Here is an 18,665-nt window from a genome sequence, read left to right on the forward strand (position 1 = left end):
AGTCGTCTGCAGACCACAGTACTGTGCTAGCCCGCTGAGCTAAAGTCTTGGAATTTGCTCAGGAAACGAATGCAAATCTCCAGGTCAGACAAGGTAACTCATCACAGGACTGTGGTCCACCAAATCACTTCCTTTACAGGTGTAAACGTTGCACTGGACCAAAGGGGTTGGACAGTATCCAGTACCCAAAGAGAATGTCATGGTGAGCTTATTGCTCAACCAGAATTATTTGAGTTAGTACCAGCATCATGGAACACATTCAGAATGGTCTCATTCCTAATTATTTCCAAATGGGGTAAAAGTAGGGAAAGACAATAAAAAGTAAAGTATCCAACTGTTCAAGGACATGTTTGTTATGTTGAAGACAATAAAAAGTAAAGTATCCAACTGTTCAAGGACATGTTTGTTATGTTGATGGCTCAGTATGGGAGCAAAAACAATGGCTCTTTGTTGAATTCATTATCACTGTCCTGTCAGAATACCCCTTAAGTCACTCAGAGGTGTGTGTGTGTGTGTGTGTGTGTGTGTGTGTGTGTGTGTGTGTGTGTGTGTGTGTGTGTGTGTGTGTGTGTGTGTGTGCGTGCATGCGTGCACATTGCACGTGTATTAAAATGTTTATGTGAGTTGAGTTTCCCGGATGAGTGTTTCTCTGTGTGTAATCTCTCTCTGCTAGGCGGGGGGCTATGCAGTGTTTTTGAGTTGCCTGATGATGACTGTGTTTGTTCCCTACATGCTAGGTGGGGGGCTATGCAGTGTGTTTGAGTTGCCTGAAGAGTGTGTGTCTCTCCCTACATGCTAGGCGGGGGGCTGTGCTGGGATGTGTGTGGACCTCACCCTCTTCCCCCTGGACACTATTAAGACCAGACTGCAGAGCCAGCAGGGCTTCGCTAAGGCTGGGGGTTTCCGGGGCATCTATGCAGGGGTCCCATCTGCAGCCATCGGCTCGTTCCCCAATGGTGAGTCACTTATTATTAGTCTCTGGCACCACTAAGACCCCACAGAAAGACTACCTGTTGACACACCATAATAAAGCCTACCCATGGAGAGCATCTGATGGGCTAGTTTATTCATGTTTCAAGTGTAATTTATTCAAAGAACCGCTTAAATAAATAAATACATAAAAAAATATATAAATAAATGTTAGTGTTTTCCTTTTACGACCAGCCTATGTTTGCCCACACTGTTGATTGATTAAATAATTTGAATAATAAAATGAGAGCAGCTCACAAACATATTAATGAGATAGGAAAGGCTATATACGGACACCACTGGTGCCCAAATTGATGACGTATGTCTCGCAGCTGAGAGTCGAGTGGAGACGGATGGATTCGGTTCAGTCAACCGTCCTGATGAGCCCGTCCTAACTAGCTAGTTTATGCTGGCTAGCTGGCAACAACAGCAGCATGGTGCTAGTTAAAACTTGTAAAATAATGTTATGTTTATTTTGATGGACAGGGAGAAATAACTAAACTTGTAGTATTGGTCACCATCTGGATGTCACCGTGACATGCTAATTAGCTAACGTTAAGACAATCCGGTGCGAATGACCAGTGCTTGCTGACCTGAGTTGCTTCCCACAGGGCAGCTGTATCACATGTCTCCGGCAGTAGCGAAGGTGGCAAAACAATTTTTTATCCAACTTGACTTTATTTTGAGTAGTATAGCAGTCTACACGAAAAATAACTTGTAATATTGGTAGTAATCATGTCACCGTGATACAGTCTACTTCTCAATGGGCAGAGTTTGCGTTGCAAGCTGGCAACACAACAACACAGGGCACAGTGTCCTTCGCTCCTGCTTGCCGAGCACTGCTGTCCCATAAGGAGAGGAAAGGAGCGTTAGTATTAGTATTTATTAGGATCCCCATGCCAAGGCAGAAGCTAATCTTCCTAGGGTCCGAACAGGGTTAAAACAATTACATCACAACAAAACACAACAACAGTCTACATCATAAATAAAACAATGCGTCATACAATATATTATTACATTATTACTGTAATATTACACATTTACAATATAAAATGTACAATAACACAACATTACACTGTGTGTGTGTGTGTGTTTGTGGAGTCCATGTGCTAGTGTGTGTGTGTTTTCACAGTCCGCGTTGTACCATGAGGTGTTGTTTTATCAGTTTTTTAAAATCAGATTTTAGTGCTCGCTTGAGTTACTTGATGTGGAATAGAGTTGTAGTACTGTGTTTCCCAGAGTCAGTTCTGGACTTGGAGACTGTGAAGAGACCCCTGGTGGCATGTCTTGTGGGATATGTATGGGTGTCTGAGCTGTGTGTTAGCTGTTTGAACAGACAGTTCGGCGCTTTCAACATGTCAATACCTCTCACAAAGAAAAGTCGTGATACAGTCAATCTCTCCTCTACTTTGAGCCAGGAGAGATTGACATGCATGTTATTGATATTAGCCCTCTGTGTACATTTAAGGGCCAGCTGCTCTGTTCTGGGCTAACTGTAATTTGCCTTTGTTCTTCTTTGTGGCACTTGACCATATAACTGGGCAGTAGTCCAGGTGTGATACAATTAGGGCCTGTAGGACTTGTTTAGTTGATTGTGATGTCAAGAAAGCAGAGCAGCGCTTTATTACGGACAGACCTCACACCATTTTAGCTACCATTGCATCAGTATGTTTTGTCCATGAAGCTAGCTAGTGTAGCCAATATCAGGCCAGGGTGACAGTTAAAGCACATTTATTGTAGCTAGTGATTTTTGCCGAAAACGTACTACTAGGCTTACAGTATTAATGTCTAAATTAAAAAAAATAATACGAAATGATTCTGAACACTCTCCCAATTCCCAATTTCGACAGACAAGTCTCAAATTCTCGCTGAAGTTTCGAGCCACAAGCATAAACTAGCTAGCAGGGATTGGCTCATCAGTACGACTGACTGAAATGAATCCGTTCATCTCCACTCGACTCTCAGCTGCGCGACATACGTCATCAATTTGGGCACCAGGCGTGTCTGTATAGCCTCTCTCTCTCCTTCCCCAACTCTCTATCTCTCTCTCTCCCCACTTTTTCTCTCTCACGCTACCCACCCTCTCTCTCACTATCTTACTCTACCCACCCTCTCTCTCACTCTCTCACTCTCTCCTCTCTCCTTCACTCCTTCTCCCCTCCCTCCAACCCTCTCTCTCTCTACCCTCCTTCCAACCCCTCACGCTTTCTCACTCTACCCACCCTGTCTCTCTCCATCTCCCTTGTCCGTAGTCAGTGTTATTAATTGCTGTATGCAGGTTGACTAATGGTCCCTAAACTGTGACGGTTCTGCTTGGTTTCAGCTGCTGCGTTCTTCGTCACTTATGAAAGCACAAAGTCCATGCTCGGAGCCCACGGAGTCCTCTCAGCCCCACAGATGGCACCTGTCACTCACATGCTTGGTGCCTCCCTGGGAGAAATAGTACGTCTCACATCTTCTTTTTCCTTCTGTCTTGATTTTTCTTTCTTTCTTTCTTTTTTTTTCTTTCTTTTTTTTCTTTCTTTCTTTCTTTCTTTCTTTCTTTCTTTCTTTCTTTCTTTCTTTCTTTCTTTCTTTCTTTCTTTCTTTCTTTCTTTCTTTCTTTCTTTCTTTCTTTCTTTCTTTCTTTCTTTCTTTCTCTTGCATGCGTCACAGTCCAAATGCAGCATGCTTGTTTACTTAATTGCCTGAAAATTTCACAGACAAATATGCGCTGGGTTAGAATGTGATTTTGGCTGTGGGCCTCGGGCCCAGCTGGGTTACTTGGGGTCCTTGGGCGTCTTAGCATTTCTCCACCAGCTGGGTAAATAAGATCTCATTATTGGCTATTGACTTAGCTATTTTCCCCACGAGGCCCCAGACTCCCTCAATTTTGTCTGGGGATTTGGGCTTTAAAGCGATGAGGAGCGGCACAATTTCCTCTGTTGATCCAGTCCTAATCGCTCACTGCCAAGGAATCCGTCCCTTTGGGGCTCGCTGTTCACGTTGGCATGAGAGGAGGGGTTTCCCCTGTCTTCTCCTGCCTCCTACCACCACCTCCACCACCCCCACTAGTACTGGTCCTTAGTATTCATGGCTTTTGGATAGATGTCATTTCAAGTTTTACATGTATTGTGAAACACTGTTAGCATTTTCTGTTGTCTTTTTGTTCAGTCAACGGTGAGGTCAGTGCTGCTTTTAAACCTTAACCCGCTACCAGGGATTTGAGCACTTTAAAAGGGGAAGCCATGGTGCCCCGCTGCATTCTGGGTACACGTTACGTGATTCAAAGGAAGTAATCTCCCGGCTTACTCATAAAAGGCCTAACCCAGGGCAGCCCAGAGAGACACCGACAAGTAACAAAACATCTTCCAGATTACGCAACTGTTTCCACGTGTCATTCTGTCTTCTACCCACGATGCATATTTGGAGTTGATTACAGATGGAATATGTGGACACCCCTTCAAAACTATGTGGACACCTCTTCAAATTAGTGGATTCGGCTATTTCAGCCACACCCGTTGCTGACAGGTGTATAAAATCGAGAACACAGAACTGCAATCTCCATAGACAAATATTGGCAGTAGAATGGCCTTACTGAAGAGTCATAGGATGCCACCTTTCCAACAAGTCAGTTCGTAAAATTTGTAAGTGATGTTATTGTGAAGTGGAAATGTCTAGGAGCAACAACGGCTCAGCCGCAAAGTGGTAGGCCACACAAGCTCACAGAACAGGACCGGCGAGTGCTGAAGCGCGTAAAAATCGTCTGTTCTCGGTTGCAACACTCACTACCGAGTTCCAAACTGCCTCTGGAAGCAACGTCAGCACGATAACTGTTCGTCGGGAGCTTCATGAAATGGGTTTCCATGGCCGAGCATCCGCACACAAGCCTAAGAGCACCATGTGCAATGCCAAGCCTCGGCTGGAGTGGTGTAAAGCTTGCTGCCATTGGACTCTGGAGCAGTGGAAACGCGTTCTCTGGAATGATGAACCACGCTTCACCATCTGGCAGTCCGACGGACGAATCTGGGTATGGCGGATGCCAGGAAAACGCTACCTGCACGAATGCATAGTGCCAACTGTAAAATTTGGTGGAGGAGGAATAATGGTCTGGGGCTGTTTTTCATGGTTCGGGCTAGGCCCCTTAGTGAAGGGAAATCTTAACGCTGCAGCGTACAATAACGTTCTAGACAATTCTGTGCTTCCATCTTTGTGGCAACAGTTTGGGGAAGGCCCTTTCCTGTTTCAGCATGACAATGCCTCCGTGCACAAAGCGAGGTCCATACAGAAATGGTTTGTCGAGGTCAATGTGGAACGCCGACTGCGAGCCAGGCCTAATCGCCCAACATCAGTGCCCGACCTCACTAATGCTCTTGTGGCTGAATGGAAGCATGTCCCCGCAGCAATGTTCCAACATTTAGTGGAAAGCCTTCCCAGAAGAGTGTAGGCTGTTATAGCAGCAAAGGGGGAACCGACTCCATATTAATGCGCATGATTTTGGAATGAGATGGTCGGTGTCCACATACTTTGTCATGTAGTGTATCTCAGATCCCTAGATAATCATTGTATGAATTACAAAATTATAAACAAAAAATGCCTTGGACTTGAAGTCACTGCCCTAGATAGATGGAGGTGTTGAGAGGTTGAGTTAGAACTGAGGTGGTAATCCTTGTGACCTGTGCAGCGCAGGAGGTTGGTGGCACCTTAATTGGGGAGAACGGGCTCGGGGTAGTGACTGGAGCGGAGTCAGTGGAATGGTATCAAATATACATTTCCAGGTGTTTGATGCCATTCCATTTGCTCCGTTCCGGCCATTATTATGAGCCGTTCTCCCCTCAGCAGCCTCCACTGCTGTGCAGTCATCATTAAGGAGATAGTCAAATACACTGTATATCCCTGAGTTAAAGCCCTCAGCTTCAGCCTCTGTCTTAGAGTCCTGTCTCCACTTCCAAGTTTCAGTTTGAAGAATTATTAGTCGTATGTACGGGATATGCATGGTATACATCGTCCAACGAAATGCTAACTTGCGGGTTTATTCTCGACAATGCAACAACATTAATAAATAATAAAAGATAAGAATACAAACATAAAGTAAATGGTAGTAGAATAGAATAATACATGTTAGCATAAGTATAATACAGGAAGGCACCATTTATATTCCAATATTTACATGTGTTTTGGGGGAAGGGGGGACTGGGGGGCAAGTGTTTGAATTGAGCAGTATTAGCATTAGTAAATAAGAGTCTGGTAGCAGCAGTTGTGATGTGTGTGTAGCATGAATATGTGTGTGTCTGTGTGGGTGTGTGTATGAGTGAGGGCATGTGTGCTAAGGTGCGGAGAATCAGAGTAGGTGGTCAGTTCAGTTCAAGTGTTCAGAAGTCTGATGGCTTGTAGATAGAAATTGTCTCTGAGCCTGTTGGTATCAGACCTCATGCTCCGATACCATTCTGCCCGACGATAAGGGAGAGAACAGCTTCGAGTAGATGTCCTGGATGGGTGGGAGCACAGTCCCTTGCGGTCGTGGTTGTAGCAATACCCGTACCAGGCCGTGATGCAACCGGTTAGGACGCTCTCAATGGTGCAGCGGGAGTATTTGGAAACTACCCAGGGTGGCCTGCCGAATTTCTTCAGCTGCCTTAGGAAGTAGAGACGCTTTTGCGCCCTCTTGACAAGAGTGGTGGTGGTGGTGTTGGTCCATGTCAAGTCCTCAGGGATGTGGATGCCGAGGAAGTTAAAACTCGTGACTCTCTCTACTGCAATCATCCAATCTGACAGGTCACCCTGTGCCCTAACACAGAGGGTATATATGAATCTTTGTATTTATATATTTTTTTTTTTTATATATGGCTGCCTCAAATTCCTATTTTCTTCTTTAACTTCTCTTCTTGTACACAACATGATGAGAAGTAGAGCTTCAGGAGAGGTTTGCCAGAGGCTCTGTCAGACACACACACACACACTCTGGCAGGTCATCAGGCCCCATCTTTGCCCATCTCCTGCGCCTCTCTTAACTTGCTGTGTGTGAATACAAATCAGGCCCACCTTGTCACCACCAAATGAAAACACCAGAATCCCATTATGTTCTTTTTCCCCCTTCTCCACATTACCTTAACCTTCCTTTACTTCTGTCTGTTGTCAGGCAGGCACAGAGCACAGATGCCAGTTAGATTCTTCCATTCTCTCTCATTCACTGTCTCTGCTTCGCTCTTTCACACTCTCTTTCACGCTCTCTCTCTCTTTCTCTCCCTCCCTCTCTTGATGATTCTCTGTCAGCAGCTGGCTGTAGGTATGGCCTCACAAACACCAGAAATGAGGTGTGATTTGGTGCTACACGCTAAAAATAAAACGTTCCTGGAGTATCCTTTAGGGGTTCTTCAAATTGAAACTGTGGGGGAACCCCTATAAGTTCTTCGAAGAACCCTTTAATGGATCCTCGAATAACCTTTTGAAGAACCTTTTGGGGTTCATTTTAACTACCCCCCCTCCCCTATTATTATTATTATTGTTAATAATAATAATAATAATAATAATATGCATAACAATAACACAATATTTTAGTTGTCAGTGTTTATTATGATTTTAGTGGCAAAGCAGGATAAAAAAATGGGTATATCCTCTGGTGTGTTGATGTTAATGTGTTGATGTTCTCCGTATCCATAGCCAGAATGATTTTGCAGTGCATGATGATCGAACAGGGTGTAGGGAGGGTGATGTCTAAATCCACATTTTTTAAAATTATACAGATGATTAACAAAACAAGACAGGATACATACCTTGGTTTTTGTGGTAAATGTGAATGAAAAAAACTGTTTTGATAATGGTTTTCATACTTATACCTTGTCCATAATGTAGAGGCCTATGGGATATTCAATGAAGGGGTAAGGGAGGAGGATGGTAAATGTGATCTGCATAACATACCAATACAAATTGACATACCTTTGTATGCCTCCTCGTCTGTATACCTGCAGACACAGACACAAAAGAGGGCAGTTCAGTCATCTGCACCCAATACAGCTAGCCTTCAACATATTCTTATAGCCTACATATTCTTACCTCTTTGTTGATTGATATCCATAGAATTTTGTAAATGTTCTGTTTTAGAAAGATTTGCACAAATATGAAAAGATAGATGGTATTGTAAAACAATATCAATTTAGAACACACAAGGGACTAACCTTACCTTAAATTGAGACCTTTACATTTTTCAGTTAAGTGCCTGCATCTGCTGTCCTTTCAAATTCAAATCCAAATGTTTCAGTTGGGCAGTTAGGTTTCTGCTAGAACCCACACCAACTAAGAAGGTTCCTCGATGAACCCCACCTCCTATGGGGTTCTTGGAAGAACCTTTTGGGGGAAATCTTCAGTGCCAAGAACCTTAAGGTTCTTCGAAGAACTTTGAGGATCTTAGAAGAATCCTGGTTGAACCCCTAATTTTTAGAGTGTAGTCAAACCCCAGGGGACTCCATTTTGTTTTGTTATGCCAACTGTGTGCAGGTTGGAACATTCTGGACTAGAGGCACACAATCAGGATTCAAGTTTTGTCAGGGACAATAACGATTTGCCACAGAAGATTTTTCTTTAGTTCAAGTGTTTCATCATCATAGGGGAATCGTGGGTGACCTCGTTCTCCAAGGTTTTTTGCAGATGACAACTCTCTATAGTCTACTTCTTGCAACCTTTCTAACAGAAAGATAAGAGGAAACAAATAAAGAAACAACCAAAGACAGAGAGGAGGAGGAGGAAGGAAAGTGAGAATAGGAGACAAGCCTCAGCTCCGTTGTTTTAGTGACTGTCCCTCCCATTTAGAATGGTGGAACTGATGGTGTCTGTCAGGGGCTAGCAGGTTGTTATCCAACCATTATATCACATTTATCTTCATTCCCATTCGCCCGACACAGGCCCTGAAAGCTCATTTGTCAAGCGGAGGGAGCGGCTTTCTTGCATTTATAAACCCTGTCTTCTGGAGGATGTACTGTGTGACATGACAAGGGGGGCGGGGCGGGGTGGCAACTGGCAGCTACTTAACTTGGCACAGCCTGGAATAATCCATGCATCGCCTCCCTGAAGAGACGAGACGGCAGCATGTGATTTATTGGGTGTCTCAACTACAACTTTGTATCGCATCATCCTCATCTCTCCCTCCTCACCCCGCCTCAAATTGAGTTGTGCTCCAAATTGGATGTTTGATGAAAATGCACAGTGTCAGAGGGAGATTGGCTCAGCCATATCTAATATGACTATCCAGCCTGTGTCTGTTGATCGTCATGTGTAGAAATTGCCCATTGCCGTCTGTCACTGATGTGTTTCTGCAGGACTGCGACCCAGGAGCCTCCTCAGAGGTTCAAAAGAAAACAGATTTGCAGGATTTCAGAGCGAAGAGATGTAGTTGATGTTTATGCAGTTATTACGACCTGTAGGAGATGTCTGAATGGATGTTCTGATAGAATTCTGACTTCCTGTGGGAAATACTGCTGGGCAGCTGAGGTGATCAGCGATGATCCAGGAATGTTCTATTGGTTTTCTTCCTGATTCTGAAATAACTTCAGTGGCGACAGACAGTGTGTGTGGATTGCCATTGATGGTCTTATGAAAGTTAGACTGAAATGTGTGTTTGGGGATGGCTGAAGTGAGATTCTGGAAAAAGATAAGCTGGCCTCTAGGAACTACTGAACTACTGGTCAAATGGGTCACTGTGTTGGTCTGTGTTTACTGCAAGCTCCCCAGTGCTGCAACATTTGCATTTTTAGATGGGCCTGTTTAGTTATTCCATCTGTTTTGAGTTATTTCATCCCACATCACATTTAGCCTGTCTCTCTCTGCTCATGCCTGAGGCTGCTCCATATGTGTGGATTCCACTCTGTTGCTTCAATGCCAGTTCTTTCTATGTTAGTAAGGCTTCTTTTAAAAGTGGCATTGCCAAAAACTTTGAACGACAAATGAATCAAAGTTGTCTTATCTGCTGTCTTGCCCATTGTCTCTAAGCCTTATGTTCTTCTACCTGTGGCTCTGTGGCTCTCTTTGTCTGTCATGCAGACTGGCCACAGGAGCAGGATCGTAGGCAGGGGATTGACTGGCCATGAGCCGGTTGGAGGGAAGGAGGGAGGGAGGTAACGACTCAAGCCCTGGATTGATTTACCTGCATGCTGATTGGTGCGGTGAGCCTTTGTTAATTTCCCCTGTTCCTTCCAAAGCGTTTCCCCAGTGATTGAGTGTGGGCTCGTCGGTTGTTGTTTGGTGGCGTCGTGGAATTTGAAAGCCGTCGTCATTAGGATTTACAGCAGCATGCAGCCAAGCAGGGAGGCAAGCCAGAGGATACACAGGCTCAGATCAGACGCTGCCTCTAATTAACGCCACACACTCCAAATTGCTTGTAAATAAAGATGAATTGCGTAGGGAATGTAAAATACGCTGGCAGTGGATTTATCATACAATTAGCCTACCAGGCCAGTCTGTGGGATGTGAGGAGGGGGGACACGTCTGTCACACGCCCACACCCCTCCCTCTAAACGTGAGGTAACAACCCAGTCCCAGACAACCCAGTGGGGTACACCTAAATCTGCCTCCACCCTGCCCATCACTCATGGGTCTGGTCTCATTCACACACATGCTCCTAAAACCCTCCTCTGAAATGATCTGTTCAGAGGATGTACACTCACTCTCCCTTACTCTCCCCATAGCAGTCCTCAAATTACTCCCAAATAAACAATGTCCCTAATTTATTTGGTATAATCTGTGTCTCATTCCGCAGCCTGCCGTGAGCTGATGTGAGAGTGCCCGCCACCACTCCCATCCCCAGATTCAATTGTCAGGAATTACTTGTCATAGCCACTTTTCTTTCCATTTAGCAGCATAATTCTGATCCTTTGGAGAATTACGTGGGGAAACATGATATACAATGTATGATAAATGTTAACCCAGCCAAAGGAAGAGTAAATTAGATCTTGGAAGTGGATCCTGTCAGGTTGTATAGTGGACAGATGGCAGCTGGTGCTCTGTCTCACCACTGGGGGGCACTCTTGCACCATGCTTTGGGGGGAGAAAACTGTCCTTTGAAGACACAGAGAAAGGCTACACTCACATTTAGACACCTTTGCTATGTAGGTTCTGGAGCAGGGGTTTGTTTCTTGTTTGACAGAACATTTCAAAGTCAGAAGCATTGTCATTCTAACCTCAGATGAAGTGGAAACAGTTAGTTCTCCAGGACCTGTTAGAATTACATCATACCCACCTTCACCACATGCTGGTCTCCTGTACTTGGGTGACCTTGAAAATCATCTTAGACAAGTTGTCAGCTACTGGTCGCTCTCTATTCATTCCACTTGAACTGTAAAATGACTGGCTGTTCCCAGACAAATGGAATTCTCCATCTCTCAGTCACCAGTGGTCACCCTCTCTCTACTCTCCATCCCCCATGTGCAGTCAAAACATACATTACATGTAATGACCTGCTCTGGCAGAGGGGTGCAGTGGGGGTGAAAGAGGGGAATATAGAGAGATCTCCTAGCAGCTGGGCTGCATCCTGGCTAGACTCTGCCCGAGACCAGAGAGGGCTGACTGGGCTGAGAGCTGAGGATGGCCAAACCAGCATACCAGTAATCTCCATGGTTACACTGTCACCTCAGTGTCAGACTCCCCTTGCGGAGTGAGATTGCCGCTGCAACAGTAACGACAGCCATCTCGTGCCGGAGGGAGTCTGGTGCAGCGCAGGGGGCTCCTCACCTCCCTCGGTCTGGGAGATTGCTTCCCGTTACCGGTGCTCCCAGGTATTTCCGCTCTGCTGCAGCATTAATGGGAAATCAAGCGGAGCAGCCCAACCTTAAGGGAGCAGGAGGCAGCAGTCATAAATATTCATTATCTTGAGGAATTGTTTGCACTCCATATTTCTGTTGACATGGGGGCTGTGTAGGAATTTGTATGGGTGAGGTATGAAGGATGGTGGGGTGGAGGGCTATGTGTGTTTCGCAGAGAAGGACACAGATGGGCAATGAGGCGGTGACAGTGACCTTTTTACCTGCTGCTCAGGTGTCAATGTGATTAAGGGTTGAATTGTTAGTCACACAGGCCAGTGCTGGGGCATTAATTAGCTTACAGAAGCACTAGGCCTACACTAATACAAACACCAGGTAGTCTACTCGCAGTATAATTGCTAGGTCATTTTCTGCTTGGCAACTGTGGCGTCTGGCAGCTTACTGTTTTACAGTTTTCTCTTTATCTAAAGCAAACAGGCTACATACAGTACAGGAGAATAGATAGCAACTGTATTTCTCATCTGTTGCCTTATCAGTTTGACTGTTTCACGAGTTTTAATGTTCTTTACACTTGTCAGCGTGTGTGATCTGTTCTGGGTGTTGTAATGTCCTATGTTCCTCCCCTAGGTGGCATGTCTGATCAGGGTGCCTACTGAGGTGGTGAAACAGAGGACTCAGGCCTCGCTGTCCTCTAACACCTACCAGGTGCTGCTGGCCACCCTCAGAGAGGAGGTAGGCCTACACCATGACCCATCAACACTACAATATTTGTTTTTCCATTCTTTCCATATGTTCCATGCATGTGTGTGTATCCAGACTGTGTGTGTGTGGTGTGTGTCTGAATACCTATCTTGTCTCTGTGCAGGGTGTCAGAGGCTTGTACAGGGGCTACAGGAGTACGGTACTCAGAGAGGTAGGTCTGGTCTCCCACACACACCCCTTCTACACTGACTCCACTAAAAGTACATCAAAGCTTTCTCATTGCATTAGCCTCTATCAAACATCATTGGCAGCTTCATGGACTCCTCTTGATCGTTTTTTGTCCCTCAAATGCTTTTGCAGGTGTACAAGTACACTTGTATGTATGCAGCCTGTAGCATGTCAGGTAGTATACTTGTAGACTGAGACTATTCAGGATTGATTCATTCATTATAACTGTGTGGAAGACGGTTGTATTGTCTCCCATTATTCCTCTGAAAGCCTTCTAAATCCCTCTGGGCAGAGAGGGGAGTGGATGGAATCACTGAACTATTGGGTTTCATTTTGCACAATTACTTAACCGAGACCGGTTCCCTCTAATGGAATATCTTGATTAATTAAAGTAATTAGGGATGTTATAAATGCAAAACAAAACAAGGAGAAAAAAAGAAGGGATTGAACATTGAACCAGTCCCCTTGATGACGGCTCACCTTTGTAATGGAGCGACCAGTCTGCTCCCACTCTCTGATTCATTACCTGCTGGTTAATTGCAACTGCAGAGCATGATAATGTGTAATGGATTCAGGCACGCTGCACACCACAGGATTTTTTATTCTTTCTAATTTTCAATAGAATGAGAGAGAAACCACGAGAGGGGGGGAAGAGAAATTGTATGTGAGGGTGACAGTTGTTCTTCCCTCTCTGTTGTGGGTACTGTCCCTTACCGCTGTGCTAGCCTGTACTTATTTTCTGCCTCACTAAACCGATGTTATTCACGCAAATTCCATCTGGACAGTGAGGATAAAAAGGACAACAAGGCTCTGTGATTTCTCCAAGGGGCTGTGAATAAATGAATACATTTGGAGGCTGGCACCCAGCCTGTGTGCATACTAAGGGCCAGATGAAACGGGCGGGGAGTGGGGCAGAGGAGCGCGCAGGATCCTCCTCGCGATTGGCATTGACGTGCGGCAGGATGGTAATTCATTTTCTCATCCTGCTCGGCGACCCTGTCAAGATAACTTTGTTTATCCCGAGCAGCGCTCTCCCAGCACGGCCGCCTAATTTAGGTCCTCTCCATGATGTATATTCATTAAGGATCCTTCAGAAGTGATTTCTGATGGCAGAGATATCACAGGTTACTGTAGGAGGCCGGAGGGAGTGTGGCTGTGGCCAGGACGAGGGGTTAGAGCAGTAGGTAGTGGTGGAGGACTGATTCACAGCTGACATGATAATGTTAGGTAGCACATTCATCTCTTAATGTATTTATCTCTTCAGATCTATAGTTTCCTAAATTAACTATGACATTGTTTATCTTTGTAAAGCTGATGTAGGATTTAAGTTTCAGACAGATGATCCAGTATGAAATACCCAAGGCCAGGGGTACTCAACTCTTACCGTACGAGGTCCGGAGCCTGCTGGGTTTCTGTTCTACCTGATAATTAATTGCACACACCTGGTGTCCCAGGTCTAAATCAGTCCCTGATTAGAGGGGAACAATGAAAAAATGCAGTGGAACTGGCTTCGAGGTCCAGAGTTGAGTTTGAGGGCCCTAGGCCTAAATGAGAAATGCATAAATGCAAGCAAAGTGATTTTGCTTTGTCTGTGCCAAAAGAAAGCACTTAAATCCAAAGACATGTTCTGGGGAATAATTAGTTTGGATTCATTTACATTTAGTCATTTCCTATGCACTAGGCTGTTAGTTGCATTTGTTGTCCATTTAGATCATTATAAAGCCCAGTAAATCACCACCATCAGAATTATGTAAATGCTTAACATTTCATTAACATTTTACATTTTAGTCATTTAGCAGACGCTCTTATCCAGAGCGACTTACAGTTAGTGAGTGCATACATTACATGTTTTTTTTTTTTGTGGTTATTATTCTTTTTTAATACTGGCCCCCCGTGGGAAATGAACCCACAATCCTGGCGTTGCAAACGCCATGCTCTACCAACTGAGCTACATCCCTGCCGGCCATTCCCTCCCCTACCCTGGACGACGCTGGGCCAATTGTGCGCCGCCCCATGGGTCTCCCGGTCACGGCCGGCTACGACAAAGCCTGGATTCGAACCAGGATCTCTAGTGGCACAGCTAGCACTGCAATGCAGTGCCTTAGACCACTGCGCCACTCGGGAGTACATTAAGGCCTTGCTTAGGTCTTTTGTTTATGTACTTTGGCATGTTCCCAGTTTGGGTGGGTTATGGTACGTTCTCTCGCCTCACCAGCTTTTCAGTGTATTGCTCTTGTTCACCACTAGAGCGCAGAAGAAGCTAATTCCACTCAGAATCCTATGTTCTGCCCTCGCCTTCCTCTCCTCTCCAAACTGGCGTTATGACATTTATGAGCACCAATCACCCTGATGATATTGATAGACTTTTTTCTGCATGACAATAGTGAAAATGTTTGATTGAGAGCCCTTATACTCTGGCCTCAAACATAAGAATTTATCTTGGAGTTGAGCTAGACTGCTTCAATTATTTTTTCAGTAATGAACTTCAATTATGTTATTTGATAGTTATTTGCTAGTTTGCGTTGAGGAGGGCTGTGTAAGTGAAGCAGACAGTCATTGCTCTCACAAGGTGGAATGATGGAGCTGCATTATCCTCTCTAGCCCTCAAGCACAACTCAGTACTCCTATCACTCTCTCTCTCTCTCTCTCGCTGTCTCTCTATGTCTGTCTCTTCCCCCTCTTTCTCTCCCTCTCTCTCACCCAACTGTGGGCTCTTCTTGTCTCCCAGGGAGTTGCTGTAGGAGAGAAAGCGTGACAGAGAGTGAGAAAGAGTGAGCGACTTGTCTTCGGTGCGTCTGTTTGACAGGAACAAAAGCTTGATGATTTATGTGTCCCCGGTCCTCCTCCCAATAACACGGCTGGAACAGCCGTCTGGAGCACTGAACTGAAAGACAACCTTCATTCTCTCTCTCTCTCTCTCTCTCTCTCTCTCTCTCTCTCTCTCTCTCTCTCTCTCTCTCTCTCTCTCTCTCTCTCTCTTTCTTTCTTTCTTTCTTTCTTTCTTTCTTTCTTTCTTTCTTTCTTTCTTTCTTTCTTTCTTTCTTTCTTTCTTTCTTTCTTTCTTTCTTTCTTTCTTTCTTTCTTTCTTTCTTTCTTTCTTTCTTTCTTTCTTTCTTTCTTTCTTTCTTTCTTTCTTTCTCTCCCCCCTTCAGCAGACAGGAGCTGGCAGCCAGCTCAGGAAGAGAACACAGTCTTACCAAACACATCGCTCTATCCTGCTCTCCTGGGCTGAGACTCCAGAATGACTTGCTCTCCCTTGGGGCATATCTCTCTCTTAAAGCACTCATATGTAACTATAAATTCTCACCAAAGTAAATACACTTTAACTGCACAGGTAAAAGGCCAACTTTGACTATATAAATTAACTCCTCTCTGTTCTCCTTTCCCTCTCGCTCAAGCACTCTCTCCTTTTCTCCCTCAAACACTGTTGACATGAGGTCCTGTGGCCCAGGTCTAACCCCACGCCCAATTTGTTTGAATTTGCTCTGTTGTTTACCTTCCTTCTCTGCCTCAGTCACAGTGGAAAGTGTGTGTGTGTGTTCTGATGCATGTGTGCAAGCGTGCATGTCTGATTTGGTACACCAATAATGGTGTTATACACTGAGTATACAAAACATTAAGAACATCTGCTCTTTCCATGACAGACTATCCAGGTGAAAGCTATGATCCCTTATTGATGTCACTTGTTAAATCCACTTCAAGCAGTGTAGATGAAGGGTAGGAGACAGGTTCAAGGATTGTTAAGCCTTGAGACAACTGAGACATGGATTGTGTATGTGTGCCATTCAGAGGGTGAATTGGCAAGACAAAATATGTAAGTGCCTTTGAACAGGGTATGGTATTAGGTGCCAGGCGCACCGGTTTGAGTGTGTCAAGAACTGCAACAGTGCTGTGTTTTTCACGCTCAACAGTTTCCTGTGTGTATCAAGAATAGTCCACCACCCAAAGGACCTCCAGCCAACTTGACACAACTGTGAGAAGCATTGGAGTCAACATGGGCCAGCATCCCTGTGGAATGCTTTCGACACCTTGTAGAGTCCATGTCCCGACGAATTGAGGCTGTTATGAGGGCAAAAGGGGCAAAAGAAACCGTTCCAGACGGTTTCTATTCCACAAGTTACCACCGGATATGACGTTAAAATGCCTATTTACTCTTCCATCGCACTGTGCAATCCACTGTCTCATCAGCCCAGCCAGGCAATTTCTAAACATTATATAAAAAGCGTCTAGACATTATCTCCCATTTCTTTTACATTTTAGTCATTTAGCAGACACTCTTATCCAGAGCGACTTACACGAGCAATTAGGGTTAAGTGCCTTGCTCAAGGGCACATCGACAGATTTTTCACCTAGTCGGCTCGGGGATTAGAACCAGCGACCTTTCGGTTACTGGCACTACGCTCTTAACCACTAAGCTACCTGCCGCCCTTTTAGACTAGCGTTTGGTTTTCAACAGTAGAGATTTGTATAAACCTTGCAGTCTGTCTCTCCGACATTTGCAACATTGTTTCAATATTGAAATTCGATCTCCAGTTGTCCCAGAGTAATGAACGTGTCGGGATGAGACAGACAGGCAGGCAGCTTTTCTCAGCCAGTCAAAATCATGAATCAGCATAATTTGTATGGATATATACAAAGACATTTCAATAGAAAAACAGGTCAAACAAAACGAAATGCAGCTAGTTTGCTGTCTTTACAGTTTCAGTTTGAAGTGATTGTGTTAGCTGTGTAGTTGGCTAGCTCCTCTGAACAGTGTCCTGGCGAGAGAGCAAATGTTTTATGCCAGGCGAAATCGCGCATCATTAGCTCATTGTTATGGATGTATCCAAATAAATGTCACTAGAGCACTAGAACAGCTTTAGCAAATGCAGCCACTTTGCTGTTATTCTGGCTGCACTGTTTGACTGTGAGTTAGCCGTATTTGGCTAGCTAGCAAGCAAGGGATAAGAACTGGCAACGGAACATTTAGAACGAACGACTGGATCTAGAACAAAGATATAGAACAAAAAGACTTCATGACTGGGTCGCATCTCTGGCAACCTAACTGATATAATGAATGACCTGCCAGCTTGGGTAGCAAGTAGCAACCCTAGATTTGTGTCGGGACAATATCTCATGGAAGGATGAAATAGTATGAATACATTCATCAAAATCATTATTTGAATATGTCGGTAACCCGTTGTATAAAAGTGATAATGCCCTCGAAGCCAGTGTTTGGAGGATATATTGGCACGACTTCGTCTTGGGCCTAACAACACCCGTGCCAATATATCCTCCAAACACCGGCTTCTCTGGCATTCTCACTTAAACAACCTCATCTGACTCGCACAGATGGAGAGAGGGAAAATCAAAATGGAAGATTTACTCTGCATGTGTGACGGAATAGAGGCTTCCTCCCTCCCTCTCTCTGACCTGGACACATGGGCACAGTCTGTTGTTTAATACTGGGTTGGACTGTATATCTCGTCCAGGGTTCGCCTCACTAACATCAATATCTACACAAAATACTCCTCAAATACCCCCCAAACAAAAAGGGAGATGAGACTGGTACACATGTAAGTGCGGGTAAATGTAACTGGGTGTTGTTTAGAAGATGGAATCCTATGGATTCACATCTGCTTCTGCATTGCTCTGTTTATTCACATAATGGGATCAGTGAGTAGCAGGGAGGCCTGGCAGATATAATGGGCCCTGTTGACCTTTGTGTGTTTGACCTTTGGCCTGACCTGTTCGTGTGTGTAGAGGTCCGTGTAGTGTGTGTGTGTGTGGGGGACGGAGACAAAGGTGGAGAGCGAGCGAGAGAGGGAGGGAGGGAGAATATAAAAAGAAGAGGTGTGTGTGTGGGGTGAGGTATCTGGTGTCGGCACATATTTGGAGCTGGTTTTGGCCGTGCAGACAGGCTGAGGGAGAGGAGACACAGCTGTTGTATGCTGCTCCTACCAGGCAGGAAGGAACCAACCTTCAAACTACAACCTCCTCGTTTCCCTTAGAACCACTACCCTGCTGGGACCAGCTCCATCTGATAATCCACCCCCCACT

General features: G+C 44.9%; 1 protein-coding gene across 1 annotated transcript in view; it reads left to right on the plus strand.

The window, feature by feature from the left end:
* The window catches only part of slc25a26 (solute carrier family 25 member 26), a 55,745-nt gene that overhangs the window by 921 nt on the left and 36,159 nt on the right, over positions 1-18,665 (plus strand). Inside the window, exons 2-5 of the mRNA XM_045222942.1 lie at positions 800-956; positions 3,293-3,411; positions 12,324-12,428; positions 12,562-12,609. Of these exons, the coding sequence (XP_045078877.1) occupies positions 800-956; positions 3,293-3,411; positions 12,324-12,428; positions 12,562-12,609 (429 nt within the window). The remainder of the gene's footprint in view (positions 1-799; positions 957-3,292; positions 3,412-12,323; positions 12,429-12,561; positions 12,610-18,665) is intronic.

Source organism: Coregonus clupeaformis, chromosome 10 (assembly GCF_020615455.1).
Source record: "Coregonus clupeaformis isolate EN_2021a chromosome 10, ASM2061545v1, whole genome shotgun sequence".
Classification (NCBI taxonomy): domain Eukaryota; kingdom Metazoa; phylum Chordata; class Actinopteri; order Salmoniformes; family Salmonidae; genus Coregonus; species Coregonus clupeaformis.